The sequence below is a fragment of the Ciona robusta genome, chromosome 9 (assembly GCF_009617815.1).
Source record: "Ciona robusta chromosome 9, ASM961781v2".
Classification (NCBI taxonomy): Eukaryota; Metazoa; Chordata; class Ascidiacea; order Phlebobranchia; family Cionidae; genus Ciona; species Ciona robusta.
The window spans coordinates 5,963,977-5,977,480 of NC_143243.1; the positions used below are offsets into that span (position 1 = coordinate 5,963,977).

A 13,504-nucleotide genomic window follows, 5' to 3' on the forward strand; every position below is an offset into this window, starting at 1 on the left:
TATTTTGTCATCGTTTTGTAACTTAGGGGTCCAGTTATACTGCAGGTTTGCAGTTGTGTTTAAACTGTATACCTTGTGTTTATGATGACCAACAAGTTAAAGTAGTTACTGTAATGATTGAGTTTCTCATACTAGCGGACAAATACAGCAGTAGTGAGACTTGAACCCAGCATCCACGAGTTACGAAATCTAAGTTATTAATGTGCATTTGTCACGTTAACTTGTACAGCGTTTTAGCGACGGTGAATTAATCAAACCAGTTCAAGATACCTTCGATAGTTAATTCCAATTAAGAACCCATTCGTCACGATGACGGTATGCTAAAAGTTTCAGTTGAAAAATTAAGGTAATCAGTGATGATATACCCACTATAACAGGTACTGTACATAAATACACCGAGGCCGTTGCTTTATTCACCTTATGGTTTCACAAGAACCACAGAATTTTGCTGCAATTGATGTATCAACCAGGACGAGCAAACCACGACACATATCTTGGTCAAGCTATAGTCGCTTTATTGAACAATGAATTAAACTCGCGAGTTTAATGTCATTTGTAATTATCCTGTGTGTGCGGATTTAGGTCCGGTTGTAGAATCAATTGAGAGAATGATTTGCTTCCAAATGACACAAGGACGTTGAGTCCCCATGGTATATACATCTGACAACAGATGACGCACGCGTGGATGTACTGCACGCGCCGCTCGTTGCAATCATCTCGCGCCTTGCGTGTGTGAAGGATGTGCACGAGCTTGTGCGTGTGCTCACGTTAATGAGCAAGTCAGATGCTACTTGGTAATACCCAAACACTAGGCATGTTTTAACACTTGCCCAGCGGAGCAGGGCCGGCAGGCAGGCAGAGAGAGATGCATCGATTTTGCACAACCTGTCGAGCCATCCAGCCAGCTGTTAGAAGAACGAACATAGCTACTGCTGTGATCGTTTTATAGTTGTTCAGATACGACAAGGACAAATTGTGCTAGCTTCTGAATTCTGAGCTGCGGAAAAGTGGAGAAACGCAGTTTTCCGTTGCCTGACAGTGCAGTGACAACATATAGACAAACATCTTGCATCAGCACAGTGTAGATTGCGAAGGATTAGCAGTTGGAGCTTAAGGGGTTGTAAACACTAGCAGTGAACATTGTTATAATCGCCATGTTCTTGCAGTTTCCTGTGCTGACTCGGTTTGTCACACAGTAAGCGTCGTCTACCAGAGCATAAAGTAATTTTGCAACGCAATCAGCAGTCGTCTTATGCTACACAACCCAGTAAGACCGAAGAAGCGACTCCTTTAAAATCGATAGGCTCCCTCGCAGGCAGTACAGTACCATGGGTGATGGTAAATAATGCATGGACTGCTGTTCAGGGCCTAGGTAATCCCAATACGTCTGCAACTAAAGGCCTCTTGCAAGAGAGCTGCCTCAGCTGCATATATGACTAAGTTGAACTCGTTGGACAAAGTTTCAAATTGCTCCCCATTTTCCGTTACTAAAGGAAAGCGTTTGAGGATAAGCTAATTTATTCAGAACAGCAACAGCCGGCGAAGTCTAGCATTAGGCTTTACGGTTTAAAAGATAGTACTTCCAGTTCATCAGCGTGCTTATAGCAGAGTTAGCAAGCCACGCCTAGTATACGTTGTATGTTAATCTCATCAATGCAACGATTAATGTAGTTATTGTGTGTGTAGTATAAATAACAACTATGAACATTTATAGGTGAAGTTGGTTTAAAGCATATTTTGTTCCTACTACAGCTGTTAGGAAAGTTTGGCGGTCATTATTTATTCAAAAGCTAGCCGGATAATTTCCCCATTTGACCTTGGCTTGTCGCTGTTGAGTCTTAAAGAATAATCAATACCAGGGTCCTGTTGTTTATCTGAGTTTCCAAGCCTTTGTGGGGCATTGTGTACTGTACTGGGTACACCTGTTTCGTATAGTGTGTTAAAGGGCCTGCTGTACATTTAAATTCTGCTGTGGTAACAGAAGTCCGTTGGGGTTTGTACAGAAATAGCACCAGACGTGTGTTGAGCACATATTCCGCTGGCGGTCAGATTATATCCACCGTCTCGTAATCGAATTGTACCGATATACGGTACACCATGTACAGGGTTTTACCGTCTCTCTACCGCAACACTTAGTAAAACGACGCTCTGTGTTGGGTTATTGTGTTATCCCTTGGAACACGTGGGCGCAAGCAGCGCAATGAGCAATTTCCGTTCTAACAGCAAAGAGAAATAAGCATTGCATCTGTTGTTAGCGTTTCTATACCAGTCGCTATCGGTACATTAGCTGAATTAATGCACACTGGTGTGTTTTGGTGTACCTCATCTGCAGAACAGATTAGCACTGTCTTTCCAGCAGAACACGGGGATTAATTAAATTTTTGCTGTCATGTTACAAGATATTAACAGTTCTCTTAACTTTTTAATACATATTATCAGTTTTTCTCAAGTAACTTAAACCGCCTGTAATCCCAACGTTTACATAAAAGGTGCAAAATCGACCACCGAGGAGGCAATCGCAATGATTACCAGTATTGGCAAATATGTGGCGCTTAACAGCTGATAAGCGAATGGCTGCCATGGTTTCTCAAACTGGGCGATACAGCAACACTCCGCCGCACAGTTAACCGACCTATTAGAATCGAACCGCAAAAACGCAAGAATGACCACCATATGTCTTTTGAGACTTTCAGAAAACGTGTCATAAAATATTTAAAGGTGTGGTGGTGTCTCCCGAGAAAACGGTGTTAGATTTGTCCTTGTGACTCCTAAATGCTGATGGGTCTTTTAATTTTCCACTATCAGAAATCCATAACTCGTTTCATATGCGTGTCGGTCGCAATAATGCCCATAGACTTGGGTAACTTCACCAAGTTGCGTTATAGTTTGTTTAGTTTGTATAATTCGTTCCCCGTCCAATCAATCAACGCTTTGAATTTGAAATCAACATAAATAATTTACCCAACTCTGTATTTCGTGCGTCGGAATCACAACAGCACAGTAAGAAAGTTACATTTGCAGCTATATCTGCAGTGATATATTGCCTTGTTAATGACATGCAGCCATTAGTGGTCTTCGCTTTGCAGTCAGCACTTTTGATGGAGAGAGCGCGTCAAAAAAACTGAAAGTGTCGCTGCTTTGGTGATTATGCAAGCGTCACTCCGTCGCTGCGGCAGCACAATGTCCTAATCACGCTATCGGATATTGTGTATTAATTATGCGCGACTGGTCGAAGGGATCTACTCGTGTGTGCTCCACTGACTTGCGTTGCTCCTCTCGAAGTTATAGTGTCTAGTATTGTTGATAAAGTATCTCGTGACGCATTACTCTTTGTTTACGGAAACGGTTCCGGCACGTACCAATTGTATAAACAAACAGTTGGAAGTCGTCATTTTAAATGTATATAAAAGAAATACCTTGTCGATACACCAGAATTTATAAAACTAAGACCGGCGAGATGAATATACTGTGTATAATAGTTCGTCATTATTTAAATGGGGATCTCAGCGGTGTTGAGGCAATAGCGGACATCCAACCTCCGAATTTCCACGCTATTGCAGTCCGTCAGCGTTGTGGCAGCCGGCGACAGCTTCGATTTAAACCGACCCATACACCGCATACGGTTCCTGCAATGACTGAGGCTTCCCATGGGAAGAAAAGTCTGTCCGCTTCGTAACGACATATTGCCTGCGTCGACCGACCGGCCAGAATGAAATATTCAAATGATTTCATTGGATCATTTGGGACGCGTGCTGCGGGTCGATATTCATTTATTTCGGGACCGAATATTCGCTAATCCCCCGGCCTTTATACTTCGGAATGTCTGGTTAAGTCTTGTTATTGCGACCCCAAAGTATCGACCCAGCACCCTTGTTGCTTACAATTGTAAATATCGTTTTTCTGATGCGACAGTTATAAGTTTCTTTTCCCAAGTAAACAACGTCGTCGATGTGAATACCAGGGTCCTTAGATAATAGATGCAGTGGACGGGTTTGATGTCGTGCTCTAAATTTGGTCGAAATGTTGAATCAAACGCGTCATCTAGAAATGACTCAATGCATGAAAAACCGCGCATTGTAGCCGTTTGTTTAGATCATGCTCCTATTCAATCGGTCTCGCTTTGTTTTAAATTATAAATTCTGCTCCGCCTTTGTGCAGATGTTGCATCACGTTTATTCATGTGTCGCTTGAGTTCGAAAACGTGCTGTGCCTGATTGAGTCCGGGAAAAGACCGAATTCTTAAACGTGGACACTTACCTCTATAGGTGCAGCAAGACTGTCACCCAGTACCGATTTTGGAACTTTTCTGTTCTTTAACCCGGCCCAAAGTCCGTGCCTGATTTTTCTCTGTCGTCATTTCCTCCCAAAGTTTTAAATCACGCCCAGTTCCGTTTTCAGTGACGTAATAATCAAAGGGTTCATTTCGACGGCGCTATTGTGACGTTACTTCCGCGTGGAGACAGGAAATTACATCACAATATGCTGTCCGAGGCATGCAGTATATACACACTGTATATACGCGACAGGACAGAGGCCGGGTACCTATGTATAGGCGAGCAAAATGTTTAACAGTTTCGGTGAAATACTAGAGAAATGTTAAGGTCGAGGGTGTTTTGCATCAGCATATATAGGTCATGTTATATACGTAGCATGTTATAGCTGCCCGTTATTGTTACAGAGTGTTGTCCCAACAAAACACATCGGAGGATAAACATCAACAACCGTGTTGACCGGATGTTACGTATACCAATGCAGATTATTTACCAATGTGATATCATATATAGATTAACTTTGTAACGGGTTTCAACCATAAGAGCGCTCGCGGGAAACAGTAACAGATGCTATAGCATTTAGTCTTTGTGCTTCGGGTATATGCGGTGTTTAGTATTATTTGATGGATCTGAATTCGGTGCGTTGTGGTTGTAATTGGTCAGTCGTATACAGTAGGCCATGACAGAGCAGTTGCTGTTTAATTTGCATTTTTTTAAGGCTCATACTGTAGGTGTAATAGCTATCGCATGTATAGCATCTGTCGCATTATGTACCAGCTGCATGTCCACTAATATATAAAATGTGCAGTGAAAAATACCCACTTGTGGAGAAAAGAATTATAGATGTCCGGAATCAGCCAGTGTACAGCGGGTGCTATTTATTTTAAAAGTTGCCACTGCAGGTGTCGAATATTTTAACGTCCTAAACAATTGCTAAAGTGATGTAGGTGGTCATTTTTTTTAAGTTTTGCAGTGGGAGTTGTTGGGTATATCTAGAAAACCGATGGTTAGTCATCGGGTTATTCATCATGATACGAGGAAACGAGAATAAACAGAGAAAGTAGCATGAAGGTGTTAAATGTGGAGTTCTCCGCCCTCGACTTGTGTATACAACGTTGGTATAGCGAATGTGGGATATACTCCAACTCAGTCAGTTAGTTTGTATAAACAAATTAAATTTGCATGCATGTTAGACGGGCAAAGGTCTTGTTGTTTTTTTTTTTTTATAAGTTTATTCTTCGTTGTCCAACGTTATACTGGGAAAAAATACCTTGCTCGAAGCGGGTCGTGTTAATTCAACTTTTGAAAGTTATTGTAGATTATTATATTTGTCTCAGTGATGTAACATCGAACTCGCATATACGCTGTTGTGTGGCAAGTATGTATATCATGGTAAACATTTATGATTATGTAAGACGGAATGGTGTAAAGACACATGCGTAACATAAGCTGGCAGGCAGGCAGGCAGGCAGGCTGTCACGGAAATTGAGTACTGTACAGTAAGAACTGGAGCTACCACGGTTTGTTCATGGTGTGTCGTATTTCGAGGCTGTTTCAGTAACATTTGGTCGCCATTACGTATAGAATACATCTATAGTGCGAACTGTAACCCGGTTCATTCATTTATTCATTCATAAACTCGCATGCGAATTGGCGTTTCGCAGGAAGTCCGTGTCCGATTTGTTCGATTCAATAGTGAGGGCGCATTGGTACATTTGTATAAGCCGTATATATAAATATACTCAACACAATGCCGTTGTTTTCATCGTGGTAGCATTTAATTCTGCAAGTACCGGGGGATTTGTGGCTGAGCGATTAGCGGTCTGCATGCGTTGAACAACATATGCTGACCGCCCGTTTTCCACAGTGTTAATTACTTGGGGGACAGCGGGCAGGGCTTGTCCTGCTGTTTCAATAGCACTCTGATAATTGGACGCGCGGCTTGCCGTGTAGCATACAATAGAAGTAGTGAACGTCATTGTAACATCTTTACTAGAAAAAATATTTCGTAAACATAATTTAATGCTTATGATCATAGTGATGATAATAACCTTTACTTTGCAGGTAACGTAGCCTGCGATCATGACAACATAAACTGAAAGTTGCCGCTTGTTTTTGTCACTAACATGACTTTTCACTTATTGGCTAATGTTGTCACGTGCTTGTACCCTGTCGCCAGCACGTGCTCTTCTAAATGAACGCCCCCCAGTGCCCATCCCGACTCAACCAACAATCAGAGAATTGTCTCCTCCGCACACAGGATACAACCTCACTTAAATTACTCTTGGAGTCCTTTCTTAAACGCCACGGCACAAAAGTAAAGGCAAACAGTACCGAAACACTCACTGAACACCCGAACCAGGAGTTAGACCGACCCAGCAGCCTCCTACAAGGTCACACACAACAACGACGAAAACGAAAAATAAAGGAGTACGTTTTTTTACTTTGATTGAATCTTCTGTATAGTTTGGCCATTAAGTCATATCAATCTCGTGGTCATTACTGGCCTGTTGGATGCGCATACACGCACGGCTCTTACATTTGTTTTTTTTTACATGCAGAGCTGCTGCCATTCATTCAATTCAATCGAAGCACATACGGTTAACGCTCGGCAGTTGGTTGTCGAGAAAACAGCACCAGCTTCGACATATACGTCGAGTCAACCGACTCACGGGTATGACTGCATAATACATAACTACAAAATTAGGCACCATGAATAGTCCATTCTAGCATAAGCCACAGGACAATGCCGTCTGGCGGTCTATAGTTTATTATACACATACTGTAAACAGCGTGTTATAGAAGTCAAACGAATTAGTGATAAGTTGACACGGTAAGAAGTGTCTATAGAATATGCTGAACTGCATATTTCCGATGCGCTGTCGGTAGCACAGTAAAATAAACAAAGAGCGGATCTCGGCACGATTTGAATAACGCGTGTTCGGGATAGATATTATTTCGGCCGCCAGTTAGTACTGATGGTTGATAGGGTAAATAGCTTGACACGTGTACACAGACTAAACCGAATGTGTTCCACAGCGAACTTGAACGAAAACAACGACAAGTCGTCTTTTGTACACAACTTCATCAGGGAGGACAGTGCAATTGAGAGACGAGAGAAGCGAAAGCAACCAGACCCTCATCTTGACGAATTTTCGAGCAGAGAGGTTAGACCAAGAAGATCAAGCTTCAACACCAATCCACTTTCGTCTCCGACATCGGTGGAAGATTTGGAGGTGGATTCGAATATTAGTTACAACTCTTCAATTCTGGACCTCGGTGACTGTCAAGGAAGAGACGGGCAGTTGTTTGGCCAACAGCGCGAACACCAAACGTGGGCTTTACCGAGAGAAATTGAGCTACCGCGTTTTCAGCACTTTACCAACCCAAATACTCGCCAGGCTCAGGATAATAACGTCTTCTTGACCTCGAGGGGACAACGAACAAAATTTCGGAGACACCTAACTGTAAATTCCGACGAAGATACTTGGCTCCGTTCCCCTTACCACCGGCACCGAGAAGCGGTCCCTGAATACGCCGCCTCTTGCTTTGCGGAAGACCTGAACCGCGGAGGTAAACTAGAGGATAGCTTCTATAACATTCAAGGCCGGTCTATTAGTCGTGAAATAAGTTCGGTGAGTGAGAAGCTGTGTGCCTTGAATAGTAACGCAAACGCAGCGAGTGGTGGACAAACTGTGATTCAGGCAAACATTGAAGCGTTGCTTATAGATAAATCAACCGCGCAACGCAAGTACGACGGTATAAGCACCTGCTTTGCTACGTCACGGTACGTAGCGGAAGAATCTGACGTCACGGCGCCGTCCGAGAAGACGTTCGGGCAACGTACACCCGAGTCATCATCTGTTGGTACGTTAAAACACGGTGACGCAACTAAACGAAGTGATTGTTTACAGCAGTTTAACAAATCCGTATCTGCACGGCGTTGGAGAAGTGTAAATTTAGGCAGCAGTGACAAATCTCTGACAGAAAACGAAGAAAAATACCTCAGCACGCAGGTCTATAAAGAGCACCAGGCCAGCCGTCCAAGCCACATTAACTGCAGAAAGCAAAAGCGTTTTCCTGAACAGTGTGATCGAGGAATAGCGGCTGAAGTCCGTTGTACCTGCCGAATTGCCATAAGTAAAGAGAAGTGTCAGCTCTGCCGATCTAGTAGCTCGTGCAGCAAAATCGAAACAAAACCTTTGAGATTGATTGGACTCAGGAGGAGTCCAGTGTGGAAAGCAGTGCAACCGAATCCGAAAAGCAACTTCGGAGATCGCCTAGAGTTGTTCTCTTTTACCCCGAATAGGAAGATTACGGCAGACGTATCGAGAAACGAATCTCGTGCTAGAACTGATCAAGAAATCGCGGGAAGAACATTAAATCGAAGGCACCATTCGTACTCGAATAACCGCTCGTCGAAATCCGACATCCCGACAAAAAATCAGAAAGAAGCGAACTGCTGTGACGCGTTCCGGCTTCTTTTTGGCAACAGTAGTGCAACCGGAGAGGCCCCGTTGGTTCTAAACAAACTTCTGTACGCCGCACAAGCAGCGTCGCCGAAACGTAGCAACCTGGGTATCCTAACTTCCGACCAGCTTGACATGGGATGCTTCCACAGCGTTTCAAACAAATCCAAAGTCGGTCCATGCAGAACAAACATTTTTAGCGACGTACAAGCGACCATCGACCAATCCCCGACGGTAATAGAAGAATATTCACCGATTGTACTGAGGTACAGGACTCCCTACTTTCGCGCAAACGCGCAGGTGATCATGCCGCCGATTCGTCGGAAAGAAACCTGGACCGTGGGTTGGATTCAAGCGTGCGATTACATGAAGTTCATTAATCAATATGGGACCCTTGGCTGGTAAGACGTTTATTCATAATTGCTGTATATACGTCACCTCTTTAAAGTTGCGCTGGATATTAGCGCATATGTTACAGAGAAGTATTTAAATATAAGCAGAACAAACGTCATTTTAATTGCAAACGCGCTGAGTTGAACCCGCATCATTCACGCCACGAATTAGGTGGAACTGCTGCAAAGGCTCGTATATACAATGAGCTGATTTGCGCGCGCATATATACAGTTGTCAGATTTCATGGGACTTCCACGAAAACTGACTTGGGCATAATACTTTACACCCTGCAACCAATAGCCATTTTCCCAAAGCTATAGGCATATAGCTTCATCATATAAGCATATAACTTCATCATCAGGGCACGCTAAACAGGGGGTATTTTAGCATACTTCATTTGCGCCGTGAAATATGCACAATTTCAATTTACGTCATCATGCCGTTAAAGTTAACCAAATGAATTCGTAATTGTATCAGACCCAATTCACGCGGTCGGTCTGTTTCGACCGGTAACGAAAAAACAGTTTAACAGGATATTTCTCACGTATTATCGAGACGTAACCTTTAACCGCTTGACTTTTTATGAATCAAACCTGTTGTGCGGTCGTTTCAACCAGAAAATGCATTTAATTTTACCGGTAAACGTGTTTTGTCCTTTTAACGACTTATGTGATCAAATCCTACGCTCTCTCAGTTTAACTCTCCAGTAGCTCATATATACGTGTGTCAGGTGTGTGATAGTCTCAATTAGGACTCCTGGATACGTTTTTGTTTCGCATAATAGTGTGTATACGTTTCATTACACAAAAGCTGACGTCTTATAATGTATAACATGCGTCATTTATTGGCGTAAAGACTATTTTAACACTAGCCGCGCATAATATCACGACGAGTTAAAAATAATCACTCGAGAAATGTTACCTCAACCATACTTAGAAACTTATCCTAAACCCATGTTAGATGTTTCTGTGTTGAGGGCACTAACCCTATAATAGTTAATATATATACTGCACCAGAATTTTGGCCGTTTAGGTCTTGTAAAGCCTGTGACGTAGGCATGTTTTGATCTGTTCATCGTGCTGGCGAGGAAACTGCATACATTACTTCATAATACAACGTCATATCCTGTTTTGCGAAGCTGTATTGATACGCTACAGCAATGTATATAAGCTTGCTCCGACTAGGGCGATTCGCAAGTTCATAGGCCTAATTTAAAATGCGGCTGGCCGGCCGGAGTGGGATATAATGCTTCTCCATCGACCCGCGCATAAAAAATTAATACAGATAAATATTGAATGCTTTACATTCATTGTGATGAATACAAGCAAATCTATTCCTAGCACGCGAACGGTCATAATTATAAGTCATATACCTGAACAAGTGTTGGACAATCACGCAGTTGCAAATTAATTCCTTTAACTTCGTTTTTAGCTCCAGCTGGGAGATTCCTGCCTTGAAATCCGGCAGAATACCGGCGGTAAGTGACAGCGATGGAGTTTCGTATCCGTGGTACGGGAACACAACCGAAATTGCCACCATTGTTGGTCCCACTGATTCCTATAGACGAATGAATCTCACGGTTAGTCTTTTGGAGTATACAAATCGGGTTTCGTTTGCTACACTAGGCCACTCGTGTTATGAAGCAAAGGCCTCGTAAAAACAAGACTTTCGTGGAAAGGTCCAAAACATGCTCGCACTGTTTTGTACACACGATTTATACTCTCATATTCGGTCAACAATAATAAACATTAGGAGGTTTTCCACGAAGTGCCACTCTGGCGGTCTGGAGAACTCAGTGGCAATGTTTATTTAATTAGCACGAACTATAGGTACGTTTCCGAAGTGTGCGAATGCATTCTGCACACATATAGGGTATGTAGCATCCAGTCCACAGTTAAAGTCTATAATAAGCTTTGGTATTCAGTTTTTAGTTAAACTTGTACATTTTGCTATAGCATTCTTATTTAACAGATGAACGACAACTTCTATCCTTCAGTAACGTGGGACATTCCGGTCAGTGAAGGGACAAATGCGCACTTGACGCGGATCGTTCGGGACCAGAGTTTTATAACATGGCTCGCTGCTGTCAACGAAACTACTAAGGACATCATTGTCCTGAAGACAGTTCGTTGGAACTTCTACCTAGAGATCGACATCGACCCGACGAGGGAACTTGGCCAGCGAGCTCGCATTGTGGCTCCGCGGGCACAGAAACAACCGCTCGTTACGAACGGACCAGGTGACAAAAATAGGTTTCAGAGCCCGGTTAGAGGCCGGCGACGAGGAACAGACAATAATAGCAACAGCACGTACGTAGGTCAGATACCCATCAGCGCCCTCGTCCGACCATCCGCCAACAACGCTCAGACTCTGATTTGGCGACCGACGGAAAACCAACCGATCGTGGTCGTGCCAGCTAAAGAGGAACACCGGGACACGAACGAACTGATCTTGTTCAACGGCTGCTCAGCAATGCACGGAAAGGAGTCGATAATAAAAGAGATCTCAAAGCAAGAAGTGATTCAGTTACAACAAATGGCGAGGTGACGAAAGCCTGCCAGTAGACTGGATTCAAATGCTTCTAGATATGTTCCACAGGGCTTGCCACACTTGCTTGCCAGACGCTTCCCGGCCGATAACGAAGGCAGAAAGTGAATGGCTGCGAGCAATAAAATTTATTTGAGTCCAATCGGCTTACTCAGTCCAAGCAGTGGAGCTCGTGGCTGACTCATCGGCGTGCACTTATTTCTTTTGCGACGTTTTTATTTTAGCTTCATCGTGCAACGCATGCTACGAACAAACGCATTATTTATTTTAGACAATTTGCCCCCGTTTTTATAGACCATTATATTGTGGGCCATTTGACAAAACATTTTAGTTTACTTCAGTGATGCAAATCATACAGTATATAACCAGTTAGTTACGACTATTAGTGGCTCTTGCTATTCAGCTTTCTCTTCTTGTTTTATCTTTCATTTTGCACTATTCCTTTCTCCCTGTCTTGCCGCATTACGCCGCGCGTGCGTCCCCGTGTGTTTGTGCGATGTAACTGTGACTTGTTTCACCAGTCGTCAGGTGGCGCAAGAGTGACGCACGTTCACTCAAGCCGACTTGTCGACAACCTTGGTGAAATCTTTGGTTGTCGAAACTTGTTAACTGCAACGATTCCCGAATTCTGGGGTCGGTCGTTATTATTCCAACAGTCCCAAATCGTTCGCTTTGCATCTGCGCACTGTGCTATCCCCTCCTTCCCCGTCGTCGATAATTGCAACACTGTGCTCGCGCGCCACCATTCGTCTTCGAAACTTCGGTGTCGCTTCCGCATGTACAACGAACACTCAATCCAAACACGTACATGCTGTATGCGCTTAGAGCACCACAGTGTCGCCCACTGAAATTAAATTTATTTCATTTTCGTATAACTTTGCACCCTATACCTCGACAGACGCCGAACAAATAATCGTCCTCGACCGAGTGGCCCGGAATCCCCGTTATTTAAACGTTGGAATTCTCCCGATCGTCTTCACTAATTCATGCACAATCTTCAAACTGCACATCAAACCGCATTTTCCCTTTTTTAACCTTAGCGACGATTATCTTGTTTTATATCGTTCGTTCCCCAGTCTGTTCCGTAAAGGAAGTTCCAATCTACTATATTTGTGTTGAACGTTGTAAAACAATTGCAACGGCAAACTTTCTTATTTCGTTTTAAGCAGCGCCGAAACGAAAATCACCCATTTAATTAGGTCAGCTTTCTATATACTCTAAAGAAATTGCCGCGTTCGGTTTTACTGTTCGTTTTGACATGTGCAATATGTGTTGAATTATTTAATCATTACCGCTATATGCGCCCACAGACACCTCGTCACATGCTAATATACAGCAGGTTCAATTTTATTCAGAAATTCAAAGCACCCCAATTTTCCATTAAACACGTCGAAAATCCAAAACTTCCACCTGTTTGGCTTTTTGAAAGCTGGAAACGAAAACGCGCACACTTTTCCGAAGAGTCTGTTATTTTATTCATTTTCTCACTGTCGCTATGGAATCCAAGTTGTCCAAGGTCGATTGTTGCTGTTTTTATTACCACCTTTTGATTTCTTCATTGTTTTTTCTTTCTATCGCTATTTATTAAAACTGTCGCTATATACACAATGAGCCGATCCTTTTTTATCCCGTTACCACTTATTTTCCGCGTTGTTACCGTTGGCTTATGCAGAATAAATACTACCGCGACCGACATCCGTACGTGCACCTGTGTGCTGTATGTTCCAAGATAGGTGTCTTATGCGGTAATGCCCGCGCTGTGCACCTGCGCATGATACGATCATGTGCGTTGGCGTTTACCAACAAAAAAAATGGTTTCTCTAA

General features: G+C 43.1%; 1 protein-coding gene across 2 annotated transcripts; it reads left to right on the forward strand.

Moving 5' to 3' along the window:
• The first annotated feature begins 5,764 nt into the window (after nucleotides 1–5,764).
• LOC149731630 (uncharacterized) lies at nucleotides 5,765–13,375 on the forward strand. 2 transcript variants are annotated; one of them, XM_089884512.1, is made up of 7 exons: nucleotides 5,765–6,701; nucleotides 6,833–6,945; nucleotides 7,311–9,141; nucleotides 10,565–10,712; nucleotides 11,105–11,372; nucleotides 11,451–11,676; nucleotides 12,579–13,375. In XM_089884512.1, the coding sequence occupies exons 1-7, from the start codon at nucleotides 6,466–6,468 to the stop codon at nucleotides 12,661–12,663; spliced, it is 2,907 nt and encodes a 968-aa protein (XP_089740638.1). In that variant the 5' UTR covers nucleotides 5,765–6,465; the 3' UTR covers nucleotides 12,664–13,375. The 2 variants fall into 2 exon arrangements, with proteins under 2 accessions (XP_089740638.1, XP_089740637.1); XM_089884511.1 differs by having other exon boundaries at nucleotides 5,767–6,701; nucleotides 11,105–11,676.
• Nucleotides 13,376–13,504: the final 129 nt, after the last annotated feature.